Source organism: Manis pentadactyla, assembly GCF_030020395.1.
Source record: "Manis pentadactyla isolate mManPen7 chromosome 15 unlocalized genomic scaffold, mManPen7.hap1 SUPER_15_unloc_1, whole genome shotgun sequence".
Classification (NCBI taxonomy): domain Eukaryota; kingdom Metazoa; phylum Chordata; class Mammalia; order Pholidota; family Manidae; genus Manis; species Manis pentadactyla.
Window position 1 is genome coordinate 3,939,524 of NW_026644588.1, and position 20,998 is coordinate 3,960,521.

The window sequence follows — 20,998 nt, forward strand, 5'->3', positions numbered from 1 at the left end:
GGTCCCAATGAGGTACCGTGGGTTTAGACAGAGTAGGGTGAGGGCCTCCGGGAGAAAAAAGCAAAGCAAGATAATTACAGACAGAATAATGTAGCAATGTGCAAATAAGTCCCTATCGAAACTCTGTGTTAAGCATAATGCGTCAGAGTCACACTAATTCTCTTGGGTAGAGATACCACCAGACTAGGAATATAGACATCTTCGGTGAGTCCAGTTAAAGCTCAAAAGGCCAGGAGCGACTTGGCCTGGAACGTTTGAGTGTTCCGCAAATAAAGAAGGGCGGCTCACCATAACCCGTGACCTCACTGTATCTCAACCATAAACAGCCCTGGCAAACAGGCAACAACCCAGCCCACCTTGGGGGCAGGGCAGGTGGTACAAGTCTGCAACCCCAACCCTTTACCCACATTCTTGAAAAAACCCCCTAGACAACGCACCCTCACGGGCTCTCCTGTCCCCTCCTGGCGTGAGCCAGGACCTCTGTCCTCTCCCTGTATGGCCACTTAAAGCCTGTCCCTGGCTCTCCTACCTTGAGTGTTTGCGAAGTTCATTCTTCGATTCTGCAAACAAGAACCCCGGCATCAAGATGCAAAACCTTTCACGGCGACGCTGGGACCCACCACGGGAGGGAAGGGCGGGGCTTTATCGCTCACAGCCGGCCCCGCGCCTCAGCGGCGACGGTCCGGGCCCTGGAGCCGCCAGGATCCAGCGTGAGCGGAACGACGTCATCTCCTCAGGGCCAGCCCCGCCCTGCCAGAAACTGCGCAACCGCGACGCTGGGATGGTAGGACGCGTGACGGGCCCCGGGCTCGGCGGAAGTAGGGGCGGAGCCTGCACCTACCCCCGGGCATTTCCGGACGTGGTCAAAGGCACTTAACCCTCCGGGCGTGGATCCGTCTATTCCGTTTAATGCGGAGCAGTTAACTTGTTTCAAACGCTAAAATATAAACTGGTAGTCTGTGGGTCACTTGTACCGGAAATTGTTCTTTTAAGCTGAAAACTACTTAAAAGCCCTTTGCCTCTGGGAGGAGACGTGTCCTGCCAGTGATACGAGAGGCGTGGTGGTGCTGGGGCTCCAGTGGGGACCTAAATGTCAAATGAATCGCTTGCCTTCTTCCCTGATCTCAAGTCTCCACTTCAGGTTCTCTGCTCTGCCTCCTCACCACCACCCAGCTCCCCCCATTTGAATCCCAGGCCTTGCCCTGTCATACAGCTGGGCTCCCCTCTCCTTGTCTCAGCGGACTTGGAGACTATCATCTTTCCAGGACAGGATTACCCTTCCTGCTCCCCTTTTGCACTTTTGGACAGAGTCCAGGTGGCACACGCATGACTTCACAGGCCCTCCTGAGTTGTGTGCAGGGGTCCATGCAGCATCTCTTAACTTCTGAATGGCCTCCGACTTTGAGGGGTTAATTTCTCCACGCTGCCTTTACCTGGGAACATTAAGGATAAACACCAGATCTGGGACATCTGACTGGTCTGTAGAACCTACCTGAAACTCAAATACAACATATTCCTCCACTGGAGTGAATAAGTCCTTGATAGGTGAGTGATTAGGTAAAAGAATTTGTTTTGGCTCTTACAGTTTCAGACCAGTTCAACAATTATGCTAGTCTGTGTGTGTGTGAACAAGAATGTCTTCTGGCCTGCTAACTACAAATTATGTCTGTAGTTTCCCCTCAAGTGTTTCTGGGTTACATGTGTCATGTTCTGCCTTCTAAAGTCATCTTATCAAGAGAACTAGTCACACGCACACATAGGCCATTTGTAGCCATTCTGCACATTAGTGAGTTGTCAGCTGTGCTGCCTAGTGGCAGCCTGCTAGCTCTGCACCTGTGTAACCCTACCTCACGTGAGCAGAAGTAGACTGCAGGGAAGGAACTCACTAGGCTAGTATTGCTGCCAGCAATCGGGACCAGCACAGTACCCAAACCTGATGTCCCTTCCACAGGGGGAAAAGTCTGGGTAAAGTGACAAATGGATAGAGGGAGAAATTATAGCTGAGGATAACAGGGAGTGGACAGTTGGGGAGGAACTTGCTTGACTAATACTGCTGTCAGCAATCGGGACCAGCACAATAGCTGAATCTAATATTCCCTCCATGGGCAAAAAGTCTGGGTAAATTAAATGACAAATGGACAGAGGATGAAATCATGTGTGAAGTTAATGGGCTGGATAAGTGGGTTATGCAATGAGGGAAATCCAACATTTTATTAATGCCTTGAGAGAGGCTCAGAGCAAGAGAGTAATACTATCTCTTAGCAAAAGCATGCCAGATGCCAGAAGGGTGAAGCTCTGTGTTTGTCAAAACCACCTGTGATCTTGGGAACATGGCAAGTTGAATGACAGCCTACAAGTCAGTTACATTGCTCTGGTAGAATATTTGGTCATAGGACTTCATAAGACAATGAGTTGTCTCTTTAAATGGGTCACCACCACACACTGGCTTCATCAAATGTAAGCCTGTTTTATTTGCATTGGTCCTGTTTTGTCATGTAAATGCCATACTAGATGTAAGTGCTCTGACAGGCATGACCACTGTGCGGTAAAGAATCTGTATTTGAAGACCAAGGTGGGGAGTGTGAGATAATGAGTCATACATAATTACTTGATAGTAACATGAATATATATTCCCCAGATATATTTGGTCTTCACCCAGTTCCTGAAAACACTGCAGTCTTAAAGCTGAAATGGGTGTCTCGTCATATTGAGGAGACATTTGAACCACCTCCCAAGGGCAGGGGCTGGAGGATGAATTGGCCAATGGACAATGATTTACTCAGTTATGGCTATGGAATGAAGCCCTCACAAAAACCCCAGAGAGCTTATATAGTTGTCTGCTCTCCTGGGTCCTGCTTCTCTGGCTGAGAGCTTCCGTGCTTGGGGAGCCAGACGGCCTCCATGGGCCACCAAGCCAGGCCCCAAGCCCCACGAGGATAGAAGCTCCTTTATTTGGGACCTTGCCCTGTGTCTCTCTTCATCTTTCTGTTAACTTGTATCCTTCTTTAAACTGGTGAACATGAGTATTTTCCTCAGTTCTGTGAGCCACTCTACAAATTACTCAAACCCAAGGGGAAAGTCATGGGAATGTCCGTTCTGTAGCCAGTGGGTGAGAAGCACACAGAAGACTGCCTGCAGCTTGAGACTGGCACACGGAGTGGGGGGTGGAGGCAACTATATTATAAAAAAAAGATTCCCAAGTCAATTTTGTGGTCACTATTAATTTGAATCATTTTTGTAACAAATACTCTAAAAGCAACTGCTAAAAAGTTTGGTGTGCTTTCGTAGTAAAAAGTTTTGGTGGTTTCTTATGTAAATCATTCCTGGCTAATTTAGATTTTTATTTAAATATTTTCCAACATATTTTGCACCTGCAAATTTTCTGTCCATTATGATGACTGTCATGCTTTTAAGCTATATTTCTTGGGCACTGGTCTTTCCATACTAACCATGTTGGTATGTTTTCTCTCCACTATGAATTTTATGTACAATATGTGAGGAGCAGTCGACAGCTTTGCCACTGCCTTTCAATTTGTAGATTTTTTTCTCCCATCTGGAAACTTTCAGCCTCCCTATATTTATAGTTTACACAAAGCTCATGCCTACATCAGTGTGTATGTTTCTCTTTAGTGTGAGTTTTCTGGTGTGCAGTAAGGCTTGAGCCCAGCTTAAAGGCTTTGCCCCATTTTACATGTGTAAGGTTTCTTACCAGTATGAATTCTCTGATGACAAGTTTTGAGAGACTTGAAAAACATTTGCTGCACTCTTTACATTTGTAAGGTGTCTGTCCAGAATGAATTTTCTGATATTAAGTAAGGACTGAGGACTGGGTAAATGCTTTGTCACATTCTTTACACTTGTAAGATTTCAGTCCAGTTTGGATATTCTTGCATTTACTTATACTCGATCAATTACTACAGGCTTTTCCACATTCTTTGAACTTCTAGGCTTCTCTCCACTATGAACTTTTCTCATGTACTTGAAGATTTGAGGAACGAGTAAAGGATTGGCTGCACTCTTTAAATGTGTTAAGGTCTCTGTCCAGAATGAATCCTCTGATGTCGGTAAAGGTGTGAGCCCCGCCTAAAGGCTTTGCCACATTCCTTACACTTGTAAGGCTTCTCTCCAGTATGAATTCGATAGTGCACAGTAAGACTTGAGGAACAAGTAAAGGACCTGCTGCACTCTTTACATTTGTAAGGTCTCTCTCCAGAATGAATCCTCAGATGTTCAGTAAGTTGTGAGCCCCACTTAAAGGCTTTGCCACATTCTTTACACTTGTAAGGTTTCTCTCCACTATGAATTCTGTAATGTGATGAAAGACTTGAGGAACAAGTAAAGGATTTTCTGCATTCTTTGCATGTGTAAGGTTTCTGTCCAGAATGCATTATCTTATGTAGACTAAGTTGTGAGCTCCACTTAAAGGCTTTGCCACATTCCTCACACTTGTAAGGCTGCTCTCCAGTATGAACTCTCTCATGCTCATTAAGACGTAAAGAAGTTCTAAAGGATTTGTCACATTCTTCACATTTGTAGGGTTTCTGTTTAGAATGAATTTTCTGATGTCGATTACGATGTGAAGACAACTTAAAGGCTCTTCCACATTCCTTACATTTGTAAGGCTTCTCTCCAGTATGAATTGTCTCATGCACAGTAAGACTTGAGGAATAAGCAAAGGATTTGCTGCATTCTTTACACGTGTAAGGCTTCTCCCCTGTATGAATTCTCTGGTGCACAGTGAGACTTGATGGACAACTAAAGGACTTGCTGCACTCTTTACATTTGTAAGGACTCTGTCCAGAATGAATTCTCTGATGTCGCGTACATTCGGAGCCCCGCTTAAAGGCTTTGCCACATTCTTTACACTTGTAAGGCTTCTCTCCCGTATGAATTCTCTCATGCACACTAAGACTTGAGGAACAAGTAAAATATTTGCTGCATTCTGTACACTTGTAAGGCTTCTCTCCTGTATGAATTCGATAGTGCACAGTAAGACTTGAGGAACAAGTAAAGGACTTGCCGCACTCTTTACATCTGTAAGTTTTCTGTCCAGAAATAATTCTCAGATGTTCAGCAGGTTGTGAGCCCCACTTAAAGGCTTTGCCCCATTCTTTACACTTGTAAGGCTTCTCTCCTGTATGGATTCTCTCATTAACAGTAAGAATTGAGGAACAAGTAAAGGATTTGCTGCAGTCTTTACATTTATGTGATTGCCTTTCAGTATGAATTCTCTCATGACTGTTTAGATGGGAAGACTGACTACAGACTTTCCCATTTTTATTACATTTGCAAGCCTCCTCACCAGCGTGGATGCTGTGGTGTTTAATCACATTTTTGAAATGTTTAGAAGTTTTGACACATTCCTTGAAGACTTCTCCACATTTATTACATGGGGAATGGTTTTCTGGAATCTGAGCTCTCTGATGTTCTCTATGGCTTGATCCTTTGTTATAATTTATTCTCAGTTCCATAGAGTGATATGCTCTCTCTTGAATGTAAATACCGTGGCAATTATTGAATATAGAGCCCTTCCCAAAGGACTGCTTACTTTTATTATACATGTAAGGTTTTTCCTCATTGTTTATAAACTCACTTTCATTAAGCACTGTTGGGTGGATAGAATCTCTGTAATAGTTACCAAAACTGTAGGTTCCAGCACAAGTGGGAATTATTTGTTCTTGGAAGAATAATGAATCCTTGTTAAATGACTTTTCAAATTCAACATATTTACACATTTCTTCCTCACTGTATCTTTGGGCCTCAGAGTTATATGACTGAATATCTAATGGGTTGTTATATTTTGTATGATTGAAACTATTATTTGCACCATGGCCCTCCTCAGTTTTAAGGTTTTCCAAGATTTCTTTCTGAGAAGAGTTGTGTTTCAAAACTGGATGATGACATCTACTCACAGAAGCACATTCTTCTGCAACAGTAACTGACTTGCACTGGGTTTTGTCCCGAGTCACCCCAGGCTGCGGGTCCCCACGGACGGGGAGGGGCTTGTCCCGGGGGCTCCTCCCGTGGCTCTTCACTCCTCCGTGATGGCCGTCCTGCCCTCCACGCTCAGCCTCACCGTCCCTGTGTGTCCTCAGGTGTGAGTCCCCAGGGTCACAGCTCCCAGATCTTCCCAGGAGCACTCTTTGGAATGAGTCCTTTATGGCAAGCTTAGGTAACAGTCCTTTTTTGTAATGGGAAGAAAGTGCTGAAATATATAAAAAGGTCAAATTACACCCCAAGAATCAGGTACATATACTTTAAAAATACATGTAAAAATTAATAGTGTACATGTACATGTATTATAGTGAACATTTAGTAATCTACAAAATTGTTTTACATGTGAAACAAGTTACGGTGTATCAACTATATAGCTCAATTTAAAAGCCACTCTGCTGATGGTAAATATATATACAGACATTGAAACTTATTGTTATATTTGAGCAGAAAATACTTTTAATATTGGCATGGAATTTAATACTCATGAATCATTTAATGGATTTACAAGAAGATACAATGTGACATCAATAGCATTAAGTGATGAGCAGCATACATACAGGAAGAGTTTTGCTACCTGAAATTGTTCCAGTCTTTAAAGAGATTTTTATAAACTTAACAAGTTTTATGTAATACCCAAGAAAATACACATACAAGACACTCAAAAGGGAAAAGAGAAAGAGAAGAAAGCACGACCATAGAAAAATCACTAAACAAAGGCAGACACGGGCAGATGAACATGTGGAAAAGATGCCTAGAAGACACACAGAAAAAGTTTTACAGAAAGGCAATGGGCAATACTTGAACTCCCCTTCAGTAATTAATTGTACGTGGACTAAATGCCAAAAGAAAAGATGAAGAGAGGCTAAGTAGACTGAAAAGACAAAGTCTAACTGCAGGCTTGTCTACAAGACATTCACTCTCTAGAAACACACAGAGGCTGACAGTGACAAAGATGGAAAATGATAATCAATACAAAAGGTGACCACGAGACAGGAGTGGCCATTTCAGTTACAATGGACTTTGTGAAAGACATCACAGGACACAGTGACAGCCAATGACCAATGAGACACTCACAGGAAAATATCCAAATTATATGTACTTCTGCATTCCATATGAGAGCTCCTACATAAAGAACACAAACAGTGACAGTACTAAACAAATGAAACAAAATAATAATAAAAATTCAATATCCCATTTTCAGGAATGGTTAGAACACCATAAGGGAAGATCAATAAGAAGACAGAGGACTTGAAAAACACAAGAGGGAAACTGGACATAATGAACATGCAGAATCCTCACCAAATGGCAGAAAAAAACAAGTTCTCAATGTCAAACAGCACATGACAGATGACATACATTAGCCCACAAAACCAGTCTAAGTAATTCTTGGAAAATGTACATCTTACAAAGTATCATTTCTTTTTAGGGTATTTTTACTGAAGCATAGTTGATATGAAATATTATATTGATGTCGGATGTACAACAGAGTGATATGACAATTATAGACATTACTAAAGGCTCATCAGGTCAACAAATCAAGATCTTACAGTATTTATTGGCTATATTCCCTATGCTGTACTTGCATCCTATAACTAATTGATACTTAGACAGTTGATTACTATACAGAAGGAGCAAGAATACACAATGGGGAAGAGACAATAAATGCTGGTGTGAAACCTGGACGGTACATGCAAAAGAATGAACCTACATCACTGTTTTATACCATTCAAAAAATAAATTCAAACTGGATTAAAAGACTCAAATACATGACCTGAAACCATAAAATGCCTAGAAGAGAACAGAGCAGTTAACTCTTCAACATGAACATTACTAGTTTTTTTTCTGGGTATGTTATCTCCAGGCAAGGGAAAATAAAGGGAAAAATGAAAAAGTGGAACAACTTAAAGGTTCTGAGCAGCAAAACAAAAAAAAGTCAACAAAATTAAAAGAAAATTTACTGGGTAGGGTTACATATTTGAAAAATGATTTAGCTCCCAGAGGGCTAATATCCAAAATATAGAATGAACTCATACAAGTCAAGACCAACAAGAGAAATAATCCAGCTAGAGAATGGTCAAAGGACCTCAATAGACTTTTTTCCAAAAAATACATCCAGATGGCCAATAGACACATGAAAAGATGCTCCACTTCACTGATCATCAGGACTGTCCCCTCACACCAGTCAGAGTGGCTAACAGCAAAGATACAAGACATAGTGACTGTCAGTGAAGGGAACCCTTCTAATACGTCATACGGAACTGTAGATTGGTGTAGCCACTACAGAAAGCAGTTTGGAGATTTCTCAAAAACTAAAGACAGAAAAACACTTAGCATCAATTCTACTACTGGAAATCTACAAAAGACAAAAAAATCACCAATTTGAAAAGATATATAGACCTGTTGGTTTATTGCAACATCATGTACAATAATCTAGCTATGAAGGCAACCTATGTCCATAAATAAATAAATGGATAAAGATGTGGTATATTTATAATGGAATACCACTCAGTTATGAAAAAGAAGTTGATCTTGTCATTTTCAACAATATGGATGGGTGAAGATGGCATTATGCTACCTAGTAAGCTAAACAGAGAAAGACAATTACCTCAGGACTTCACTTATATGTGGGATGTAAGAAACAAAAGAGAAGTAGACTCAAAAACAGAGATAATGGACTGTTGGTATCCTTTGCAGGGGATGGGGGCACTGTATGGGTGAAATAGGGGAAGGGGACAGAGAGGTAGAAACACAAATTATATAAAACATCATCATTTTTTACCATGAGGGATTGAAACCAGAAACAATAATGGAAAGAAAAGGGGAAGTAAAAAAAAAAATGCAATAAATACACTACACACACCTACGCCACCAATTTTCCAAGATGACATAGGCAAAGAAAATTAGAACACATCTTGAGATAAATGAAACCAAAGACACGACATACTGAAATATATGGGATGGAGGGAAATCAATATTAAAAAGGGAAACTTATAACAAAGAGTGCTCATCAAATGAGAAACATCTCAAATCAACAACCTCAATTTACACATCTGAAAATACAAAAATAATAACAGCAAAGCCCAAGTTTACCAGAAAAAATAAACAAAGCTAGGGCAGAAATAATGAAATGAAAACACAAAATTAATAGGAAGAAAAAAATACTCAATGAATCTAGTAGGGTTCCTTCAGAAAAACAAAACTAAACTAAACTGAGAATCCTTATATAAATAAAAAATAAACTGGAGATAACTCAAACAAAACCAAAGGTTAAAGATGAGACAATGCAAGTGATGCAAAATAAAAATGGATGACGGAGATTTTTTTAGAAAAACCATATGCCAAAACACTAGACATGTAGAACAAGTAACATACCAAGGTTGAATCTTGAAGACATGAATATATGACTCTATGAATATACTAGAAAAAGAGGTTAAAAGCAGTGCCAGAAGTTCCCAAAGGAGCCCTTTTGCAGTGTAGACGGCTTCACCTGACAATCGTTATCAAACACTGACAGAAAAATTAATAACACCCTTTCTCCCCTAAATTCTTCCTTAACTTAAAGGGATGGAATGTTTCCAAACCCTTTCCTATAAGGCCAACGTGACGCTGACACCAGAGTCAGAGAAAGACACGACCGAACAGAAAATGACACGACACTTCTGATGACCATGGATGCAAAACCCTCAAGAAACACACCACACAATCGGATGGCACAGTGCAGGCTCAGGCGTCAGGACAATGCGGCAGCCATTCCTGACATGCACAACTTCACGACAGAGAATAAAAAATAACCAACCAGTATACTAGAGCACAATAAATAAATACAGGAAGAAAAACACTTGATTAGCTCAACTGAGGCACACAGGCTTTTGAGAAGTTCAACATTCTTTTAAGATAAAAACACTGAACAATGAAGGAACAGGTAAACTACAACATCATAAAGGTTATATATGTAAAGCGCAAGGCTAATATGATACCCAACTGTGAAAACAAAGATTTTCCTTTTTACTCAGGAAAAGGAAGGATTCACTCGTTCACATCTACTCAACATATCGCTGGAAGCCCAAAGCAGAACAATTAGGTAATAAAAAGAAACAAAATTCACCCAATTATGTTCAAGGAAAACAAATATCTCTTGGCAGTAAACATGATATTATATATAGAAAATTCTAATATCTACACACATACACAATCACTGTCAGGTCTATTAAAACACATTCAGCAAAGGAAATGGAAGAAAAATCCATACACAAAACATCACTTGTCCAGAAAGAGAATTAAGGTAAGTCCATTTACAACAGAATCCAAATAGTAAGTCACTTAGGACTAAACTAAACCAACTATGTGAAAAACTGTTTTCATGAAAATTAATAACATTTCTGAAAGACACTATGACATGAATAAAAGTAAAGACATCCCATATTCATAGACTGGGAGAATTAATAGTTAAGATGCCCATAGTAGCAAAACTGGTGATTAGATGCAATGCAATCCACACCATCTCAATGACATTCTTTCCCCAGAACAAATCCTAAAATGCACAAAAATATGGAGACCATGGTAGTTAATACAAACTCCAAGGATGTTAATGTAACAAGGTGACACTCCCCCAAAGAGATGAAGACTTGCATAAACAGAGACACACAGACGAGGCCACATTAAAGCCCCGTGTCCTGTCAAGTGAGCTGTGACAACAGAGCCGAGGGCACACCATGCAAATGAGTCTATAGACCCTGTTCATGGATAAAATGAACATCCACATGCAAAAGAATGAAGCAGAACACTTATACCATTTCCTCATACAAAAATCAACTCGTTATGGATCACAAAGTAAGTATTTAAGACTTGTAACAATAAAACTACTAGTAGAAATCATGGGAGAAATCATTACAATATTGCATTTGGATGCAACACCAAATGAAAGAGAACAAAGCCTAAGTACACAATGGGCCCACATCTCCCTGAGAGATGTCCGCACATCACAGAGCAGCCCAGAGGCCGCCAGCCCAAGGGGAGGGCACGCACTGGGAGCGCAGGTCTGCCGCGGCGCTCCCCTCGCGGGTGCACACTGCTCAACTTCAAACCCCGAGCCTGAAATCCAAACACTACTCCAATTTAAATGATGGGCATTAGGACTGAACAGAAGTAACACCAAGGAAAATATACAAACAGGTAACCAGCATTAAGGTAAGGTGCTTAAAAGAACCAATCATTAGATAAATGCAAATGAAAACCAGAATGAGTTAGCTCGTATCTGTTAGGTTGGCTTTTCCTGAGTTCTGTGAGCCATTCTAGCTCACATTAGTCAAACCTAAGGGGGAAGTCATGGGAACCTCTAGTCTGTAGCCGGTAGGTCAGAAGCACAGGGAACTGCATGGGGCTTGTGACCGGCATCTGGAGTGGCAGGGCGGAGGGCAGCCCTCTCGGATGGAGCCCTTAACCTGGGAATCTGGTGCTGTCTCTGGGCAGATAGCATCAGAGTTGAGTTGAGTTCTCCAACACCCTGCTGGTGTTCGAGAATTGCCTGCTATAAATATGTGTGGGGAGACCCCCTCCCACATACTTACACACACTGGAATTGGGTCTGGGTACCCAAACAGAATTAGAGTACTATTACTGCTGGGTATAATATTGTTACCGATATACATAAGTATAGGGAAAAAATACACCACTGCATTTGGCATTGGATGAGTGGGAATTGCCGAAGAAAGGGAGTGCTTGTGCACTACTGGTGGGATTGTAAATTCTACGGCCACTATGGAAAAAATTGGAAGGGTTCTTAAAAGCTAATAGAACTGGTGATTATACAGCATCTTGCTACGCTGATGGACAGTGACTGTAGGGGGGGGAACTTGGTGAAGGGGGGAGCCTGGTAAACAGTGCTCTTCATGTAATTGTAGATTAATGATAGCAAAATAAAAATAAAATAAAATAATATATAGATAAATAAATAAAAAGTTAATAGAACTATCCTACCATCACCCAACAGTTCCACTTCTGGGAAAAAAACCAAAAAACACTAATTCCTAAATATTGGCACCACCCAATATTAATAGCAGCATTATTTACAACAGACCATGCATGGAAAAAAAACCTAAATGTCCAACAAAGGATGTATGGACAAAGAAGCTGTTGTATATACACAAAAGGGAATATTATTCAACCATTAAAAAAAAAAAAAGGAAATCCTATCATTTGCAGTAACATGGATGGGCCCTGAAGACATTATATACAAAGTGAGTCAGTCAGACACAAATACTATATGAACTCACTTATCTGTGGAATTAAAAAAAAAAGAGACTCACAGAAAAAGAGACCAGACTTGTGGTGACTGGAGACAAAGGATGGGAGAAGGGAACTGGGGAAGGTGGTCAGAAGTTAAAAACCTCCAGTTGTAAGATAAGTGAGTCCTAGGGAGGAAGCGCACAGCACGAGGCCTGCAGCCCACGCTGCTCAGTGACGGACAGGAGGGACCAGAGAGGGAGGACTGGGGGTGCTCACCACAGGAGGAATTTATTTTTCTTTTTCCTTCTTTAATATTTATTTTTATTCTACCTACTAATGATGGATGTAGGCTGAACATGTGCTAATCATTTCACAATCTATGTCAATAACACCATCCTACTATACACCTCAAACGAGCACAGTGATGTATATCAATTATTTCTCAAAACTGTAAACACACACATGCCAATGGAACTGAACTGAAGGTCTAAACATAAGGCTAAATGTAGACACTCAACTAGTATTTGACAAGGAATGCAAAACACTCAATGAAGAAAAAAGTCTCTTCAATTAATGCCACAAGGAAAATTGGATATTCACAAGCAAAAGAATCCAACTGGGGCCCTGTCTCGCCTACTCACAAAAAATTTATCTTGAGATATACTAAAGACTTAAATTTAAGACTTCAAACCACAAAACTCCACAAAGAAAAGATTTAGAGAATGTTCTTTGATACTGGCCTTGGCAATGATTTTTCAGATACGGCACCAAAAGCACAAGCTTCAAAAGTAAAAACCGACAGGTAGGACCAATCAAAAGCTATCCAACAGCTAAAGAAACAATCAATAAAATGAATAGGCAACCTACAGCATGTAAGAAAGTATTGGCAGAACACATATCTGATAAGGAGTTAATATCCAACATACAGGATTTCACAGAAGATAGAAAAAAAACAATCTGATTAAAAAATGGACAAAAGACCCAAACAGCCCTTTTCCCAAGACAGCTTTAGAATGACCAAGAAACACATGAAAAGATGTTCAACACTGCTACTCATCAGGGAAATGCCATCCAAACCACAGAATAATAACCCTTCATACCTGTCAGAATGGCTACTATCAGAAAGAGGCACAGGGGCTGGTGAGGGTGCAAAAAAAAAAGGGAACTCATGTAGTGTTGCAGGAATGTATTCTGTAGCAGTGACTCTGGAAGAGTAATGAGGACTCTTCACAAATTAAAAACACAACTACCATGTAATCCAGCAATTCCACTTCTGGGTGTATATATGAAGGTGATAAAATCAGGATTGCAAAGAAATGCACGCATCCATGTATTCACTGCACTGTTTACACTAACCAAGGCGTGGAAACAAGCCAAGTGTCCATCAGTGGATACACGAGAGATGCACCCCTACGCACACGTGCACACACACAGTGGAATCCTAGTTAGTCATCAAGGAGGGAGGCCTGCCATTTGCAACCACAGGGATAAACTGTGAGGTCTTTATGCTAAGCAGAGTAAGCCAGAGAAACACAAGTACCACATGATCTCACTTACATGTGGAATATTAAATTAAAAAAACCATAGGAAGAGAGCAGATGGGTAGGCGCCAGGGCCTGCGGGAGGTAGGAGGAGGAAGGGGGATAATAAAACTGTACCAACTTCCGCATACAAGATGAATTAACTTCTCAGACATAATGTTCAACAGGGCCCTTTAAACTAGTCCAGAAACAGTTCTTACACGTTACTGCTCATAAAATTAACAGGGCAAGAGTCAACCAAACAGGAACCATAAAAACAAAACAACAAACTGTCAGAATGCACTTTGCAGAGATGGGCAGTTATGAGGGACCAGGAGTCGTTTCCCCTGGAGGCGCCAGTAAGTTAGTCAACAAGGCATTAGTGAAGCGGCTCAGCCTCTCAGGGGCAGTAGGCAGCTCTTATGTCCTTGTCTTCCTCCATCCAGGTCATGAAATGCCCCCCACCCACTCCTTTCTCGTACAAATTCCTTGCTTCCCTGCACAGGGGCGACACTTATTCTGGTTGCTGCTCCATCTGTGCTCCCCAAGTGGCAATTCCAAGACCCCAGATAAGACCTTGTTCTTTCTCGGTTTTCCCTGCGGCTTCTCCGTCAGTGTGGATTTCAGGACTGAACATGGGGTGAACATACTTTATGCCCCTGAACTCGGGAAGTACCACGAACCAAGGGTGAAGGACGGGGTCACTGCAGAGAGGGGAGGTCTAAAGTCAAAATACATCAGGAAAATTGTCTCTACACCGACAAATCCCCAATTTTTCCCTTCAATTCAGGGATCTGACACACTTTCATACAAAGCTGAAGTTTATGGGAGCCATTCCATCAACTAAGAAAATAAAAGCTTGAAATTTGGATTAGGAATGCTGGAAAGAAGCTCTTTTCCTCACCCACAGAGACCAGGTTGCTGTAGTTCTCCTGCATCACGCTCCTGTACAAGGCCCGCTGGGCAGGCGCCAGGCATTCCCACTCCTCCTGGGAGAACCGGATGGCCACGTCCCCAAAGGTCAACTGTCCCTGAAATGTAAAAAACAAAGGAACAAAAATATCCACAATTACCAAGTGGCTATAAACAAGAGTTCATGGCCCAAATGAAGACTGAAAAGTAAGAACTGGTTTGGGCCTGGGTGAGTGAGCGGAATCATTTTTAATACAAACAATACTCTATAGTGTTCCTTGAACGTTGAGGAAAGAGAATAACGTAAATCCACAAAACCAGTATAGACACTGTAGTTAATATGAGACATAAAATAAATAATTGAGGAATCAATACTGGCATATATATTTTTAAGTACTAAATTGACAGCTTACCTGTTGCATGTATTTCTCAATGTCAAAGTCATTTTGAGTTAGAAGTGTTCCTTCTAATTTAGTATGTAGTACAATGAAGATCCCCTGACCTTTAAAAATCTTGTGATTTTAAAATAGAGATAATGATTCAGGTTTTCTGGGCTGGGTCCTGAGTTTCTGCATTTCCAGCAGGCTCACCAGTGAGACTAAGGACTCTCCCTCCAAGGGCCACATTTTTGAATTACTGAGCAGTGAAATACTATGGGAAATACTCATGGGTGGCTTTGAACTAAACATTTTATGGCAAATGCAGTTTCTTAAATCACAGCAAGAAGGGCAACCACAATTCACTTAAAACATTTACTATCTGCTAGATATTACTCTAACAGCTTTTCATGAACTGATGCACAGTACTCAAAAATAATCCACAAGAACAGTATTTTTTTCCCTCATTTATGAGGACACTTTGTTAAACATCCCGTAAATAGGTGAGCCTGGGTTTTAACCCACTTTATCTAACCTAGAATTTATCAAGAGAAATAAAATAAGATGAACACTAGCATTAAAATGGAGATTCACAGCAGTTCCCTAAACTGAGTAATAGAAACAAAGAAAATGAACAGCACAGACTTAATCTAGTAACATTTACATTTTTACACATACATGGATATATTAAAATGTAAGTATACACATGTTAAAACTACTACATTTGAAAATTTTACTCTTGGAAAATAAAGTTTAATTTGCATACCCGGTAATCATGTAAGGGGGACACTTTTTTTTGCTTTAAATACACTACAGAAACCCACACATGATAAAAACTAAAATAAAAGCTATTGTTTTTAAGTCTTGTATTTCTTGAAATTTTTTGCTATATTTATCATAGGTGCAGTATTGTTTTAGAATTTTAAGACACCGACACATACAGTAAGTAACAAGGCGCAGTAGGTCTGTGATGGGAGTGGGGAAATAAAGGCAAACCCCCACAGCCCAGGTTGCCTGACAGAAACCTCCATTTGGACAGGCCAGAATCTGCAGGGAGCACAGGAGACCTGCTGCATTGTACAGAGCAAACTACGAGCAAAGGGGATCTGAGAAGAAAAGGGAGTTTTTAGACTAAATGAGGTGATTTGTGAACTCAGCAAATCCTCTGAGATCCTGAAAGGTAACTGGGAAATTACTAACAGGAGGATCTGGCACAGAGCCCCGGAGCCAAATGTCAACATCTGCTATACTGGCACAAACTGCAATTAGCTGCCTGAGGCCCACAGCTCACATCACTGCTGTGATATTGTGGCAAAAATGAAAGAAACAACAGTCAATCATGATTTGAACCCAATTACGAAAAAAGAGCAAAGATGGATGGTTAATAAAAGATACTAAAATATAAGCACATATGCACAAAATTCTACCTCCAGAGCATGAAGTGTTGTGTACTTTATCAACTGCAGATTTTTCTGAACTCATATTAGACTAATTTAAAACCCAACATATTATCACAAGATCCATTCAATCCTGACAGCTATTGTCTGAAACTCATGAGAGTAACTTTCCCATACATGCTGTTTCCCTAACTTCAGGAGGAAAAACAGACCTAAATCTACAGATGACAGGTATTTTCAGTATGACCACAATTAGTGTCTCCATTAATTGCATCACATGCAAAAGAGTTAGAGAAAACATTTCTAGTCTGGCAGTTATAACTAAAATGCACTGATTCTGTAAAGGATGACAGGATCCAATAGATTCATCCTGCTCTTTATCACAAGCAAGGTTCTAAGCACAAAGTTGGGAACCGTGATATTCAGTTTGTGATTCCTGTAAGGTAGCTGGATAAGCAGACCCATCTCAGAACTACAGTCCTTCCTGAGCACCTTAAATATCAGGTTTCACTACCACGTTGATTAAACATCAAACTTTCATTGCTAATGACATGAAATTACACTGGGAAACAACTAAATGGTTGCCAGGTGAGGGAACCCCATCTGCTTTTTCTATTAGCTCAGCTCATACCTCTGCAATTATTCCACCTTCCTCCATGGCTTTGATACTGCACAGGCTTTACACCCAGGGGCATCACTTTTTCCCAAGACGATCACTGACGAGACTCCTGATAGCCCTGCTCTCATTACAGACTTAACACGTCCCCCTTCTCCCTGCTGTGGGGACACCCAGCTCCCGGGAAGGGCAGGCGCGCAGTGCAAATGCAGAGACAGGCCTCAGCGATCCTGTGACCTCGCCGCCCCCCCGGGGGCTGCACCACCCTTTCCCCTACAGCAGCTCAGGGAGCGCGGGCTTGGGGGGACACTTTCTGAGAGCCTTTTTCAGTTGCTAATTACAAGGAAATCAACAGCCATCACAAGCAGCTAGGGAGCTTCTCCAGGGGCCCCCTGGAAGGTTTTGTGACCCTTTCCCTACGATCCTGCAGGCAGGCACACCTGAAAGTGACCCGTGTGAGGACAGTCGTGGCAACCCTGCCACAAAGTGAGCACCACAGTGAGCGCTGAGTGGAGGGGCGGGAGGGCAGCAGGCGGGTCTCATGGCTCCTCCCAGAACGTCCAGGAGGGGTCACGTGACCAAGCAGTCTTCTGACTAGCTTCCCGACCTTCAGGCTTCTGAGCTGCTCCTACATTGAGTTTTGAGCGAGGTCCCGGGACGGGTCTTTCTCCCCCCCTCCACACCCTCGGACAAGGACACAAAGCGAGGAGGGACAGGAGAGAGAGTCACTGAGCAAGGGGACAGTGCACTGTGCAGAGAGCGCGGGCATCCGGGGTGGGGGGCCAGGCCCAGTCCTGCTTATCTGAACGCTCGGTTTTACAGGAAGTGGGAGGGCGGGGTTAGCAGGTTCAGATCAGCTCACTGCTCGGGCTCCATGTAGGCTCTGACTCTGTAATGAGGCAGGAAACCCATGGACGGGGCGGGTTTCTCATGATCAAGTGAAAGGGCCAAGGTCATTCTCACCCAAGTCACCGGGTCACCTGCTCAGGCATCAGCCTTCGGGATTTCCCGGATGTCTTCCTTTCTCCCTTTAGGCAAAGAGCGGACGGAATCCCACCTAGAAAGGATACCGGCTTCCAAGTCTCCCTTCCTTCCCGCTGCATGTATCTTACTAACTGCCTAGTCTTACCAGCAGAGATCCAAATCCCCTGAGCAGGATTTTCAGAGAGATTCAAGTAGGAGGAAGAACATGCTCCTGTAAGGCTGGAGGCACCAGAGGGAGGGGTGAGCACATCGGACACTGATGACGTGCCAAAGTCTCCGGCTGCTGCCCCCTCCCAACCTGAAAAATCTGCCTTAGGCTAGCCAATCCTCGCGCCCCTGTAAATCTAAGCTCTGCCTTCCCCCTACCTTCTTTAAAAACTCGCTGCCTGCCCGGCTGAGTGCGACTTCCCCAGCCTCCGTTTCCATAGACTAGGGAACATCACCCGGGAATTGTGCTCAAATAAACTGCCTGGCCCTTGGTTGCCTCTCGTGGCCTGCTTATTTTGGCTAAAATTTATCTTACAGCTACCAATAGTTTACACTAGTTCAGTGGACTGATTTACACAACCCAGCTTCACTTAAATTCTGCACAATTTAAGACTCATCTGCACAATTCAATGCAAACAGATACAGATATTTTAAAGGAAAGTAAACATAAGCAAATATTGATACCCCACTCATAACCAGAAGTAGGAACAGAACAGTGTTCAGAGGGGGAAGAACAAAAATAAAAGGATAAGGGTCAAATCTGATGCAGAATTTTCTCTATTTTTAACTGTCAGAGAAGCCAGTGCAACTTAATTCAGAAGCACGGAATGACGACCACAGATGTCAAAATCTAGTTTTTTTCCCAGAATCTTGAGCAATAAGTCCTGTTGCAATTCCTATTGAGCAGGGAGAGGCATTCCCACTCCTCCTGGAAAATTCTATGAGCACAGCCCTCAAGGTGAGCAGTCCCTGAAATAAACAAGTTACCAAGTGGCCATCAGCAGAGGTCATGTTGGGGGAGAAGCGTTGTGTATTTTCCTCGGTTCTTGTCTCCGCCGCAACAGAGAACTGAAGGGCAAGAGTCACAGTAGTGAAGCAGATTAAACGTTTTATTTAAAGTTACTTAGAGAGAAAGAAGTGCAGGCGACCTCAGAGAGGGGCACCCTGGAAGGTTGGAGAGAAAGTTTAAGATTAAAAGGTTACACACGTAGAAAGTGTAGACTACCTCAGAGGAGTGCCCTGACAGGTTGGGGGTTCCCCCTTTTAAGGACTTTTTCCAGGAAAGTGACAAAGGGCTAGGGTGTGGCCTTGTTAAGCGGTCTCAAGTACCTTTGATGAGACATTAAGTTTCGTATCAGTCAGCCCTCTAGGTAACTGCAAAATTAGCTTATCAATCAACACTGTCATTCCTCCAATGTGGGCAAAGTTATTTGTTGCTTGCTAAAAGAGTATGTTAAGAATCTTTCTTTCTAACTTAATGTGTTTTTTTTTTTCAAAATGCAATTTTGGCTTTAAGGTGGGATCTCCCTGTCTTTATTATGCTGTTTATAGGTGGGCCTTTTAGCAGGCTAGAGTAAATCTTATACAATGGTCTAACTGACTCAATGAAGATAAGGGCTGTGCTCAAGATACTTCTCTTTATCTGGGGAATATTCAAACATTCAAAGCCAAGTTACTCCTGCCTTTTGAGCTTTAATTGATTAACTCATTAACTCTGGGTCTTTTTCAGTGGGCTTTCCTGGCCTTACTCTCTTTGCACCCCGCTCATACCTATTTTCCTCCTAACACTCTAGCTAAATTCTTTTCACGCAGTTCTGGGGTGGGAGGTCAAAGATTCTTCCTGCGCCTTTTGTGCCCTGATGGTTTTGCAACTGAGAATAATCTGCATGTCCCAGTGGCACATCGTGGGGTGGCCGAACCTCGGTCCCCACACAGCTAAGCCTGAGCTGTATTTTTTAAAGGTTTCAGAGCAGGTGAGCACACTCGGAAGACAGGACGTCAGAAGCAGAGAAGGAACCGAGCGCCAGTTCTAAACGCACAGCAGCTCAGGGGGGAACGCGGGCCCAGCCCCGGCCGGACGCACCCTCACCTGGGCGGCCGCCATCTCCGCCTCGGCCTCGGGCTGCTCGGGCTCCTCCCCCACCGGGCGCTGTGCGGACACGGCTCACGGCCCCGGAGAAGATGCGCGGCCGTCCGGCGGCAGGGCCTCCCCCGGCTCCCCGCCGGCCGCGGGCAGGACCCTGACGCGGGGCACAGGCCGCCCTCCGGGCCCGGGTCTCAGGACCGACGCGGGGTTCAGGGACCGCGGGCACCGGCTCCGCCCCGTAGGGGGCTGGGTCTGCGCACAGGCCCGGCACCCGGCGGGGGCCCGCGGGGACAGGCGAGCTCACCGGGCGCGTGGAGGAGAAGCCCCGGGAAGAGGCCCCACAGCCGCACCGCTCCGAGCTCGGGACACCCGTCTCCCTCCTCGCGCTGCCCGGAAGCAGGAGCGGGACCCGCCCCCCCCACGAGGGAGGGGCAGCCGCGCACGCGCAGCAGGACCGGCGTCTCCCCGCCCACCCGCGGCCCCGGATGCGGCCTGGGGCTCCGCCCCCTGAGGTTTTAGGGAGGGCGGGGCGCCAGGGAGGCTCGGGTCCGTTAGGGACGGGCGGTGTCCGGGGTCTGGGGTCTGTAGCGGTGACCCTAGGGGGGCTGACACTGCCCGCCCGGGCGTTAAACCCCAGGCAACCAAGGTGTTTTCGTCTCAGCGGAATTCTCCGACTCCTTTGCTTTCAACCCTTTGCATCCTGGATTCCACTGTTGATTCCTAACCTCTTGAACCTGTTCCCTGTCCTGGGTACCCCTCCTTCTCGGACCCTCCCTGTCTTGTCCTCTGGTAAAAGGGAGGTTAACAGGAAAAATGGAAACAAATGCTTATTAATACACATACATCCAAAACGTGTGAGAGACCCAGGCAAACTGACCATCACCCTGAAATAACCT

At 43.3% G+C, this 20,998-nt stretch overlaps 2 protein-coding genes across 2 annotated transcripts in view; both read right to left on the reverse strand.

Moving 5' to 3' along the window:
- Window positions 1-746, reverse strand: part of ZNF331 (zinc finger protein 331) — a 30,687-nt gene extending 29,941 nt beyond the window's left edge. Inside the window, 1 exon segment of the mRNA XM_057496412.1 lies at window positions 530-746. The gene's annotated coding sequence lies outside the window, so the exon portion shown is untranslated.
- Window positions 747-892: 146 nt separating this feature from the next.
- Window positions 893-20,480, reverse strand: LOC130682241 (zinc finger protein 345-like). The gene is made up of 3 exons (XM_057496387.1): window positions 20,106-20,480; window positions 14,647-14,773; window positions 893-6,205 (listed from the first exon to the last, which is right to left on the reverse strand). The coding sequence occupies exons 1-3, from the start codon at window positions 20,118-20,120 to the stop codon at window positions 4,029-4,031; spliced, it is 2,319 nt and encodes a 772-aa protein (XP_057352370.1). The 5' UTR covers window positions 20,121-20,480; the 3' UTR covers window positions 893-4,028.
- Between the last annotated feature and the right edge of the window lie 518 nt (window positions 20,481-20,998).

What these genes read in the sequence shown, in the direction of transcription:
- LOC130682241 (XM_057496387.1), bottom strand. An exon ending in CAGCAACCTGGTCTCTGTGG is followed by an intron (nt 6,206 to 14,646) that starts GTGAGGAAAAGA and finishes TATATATTTCAG; the next exon opens with CACTTTCTTCCCATTACAAA.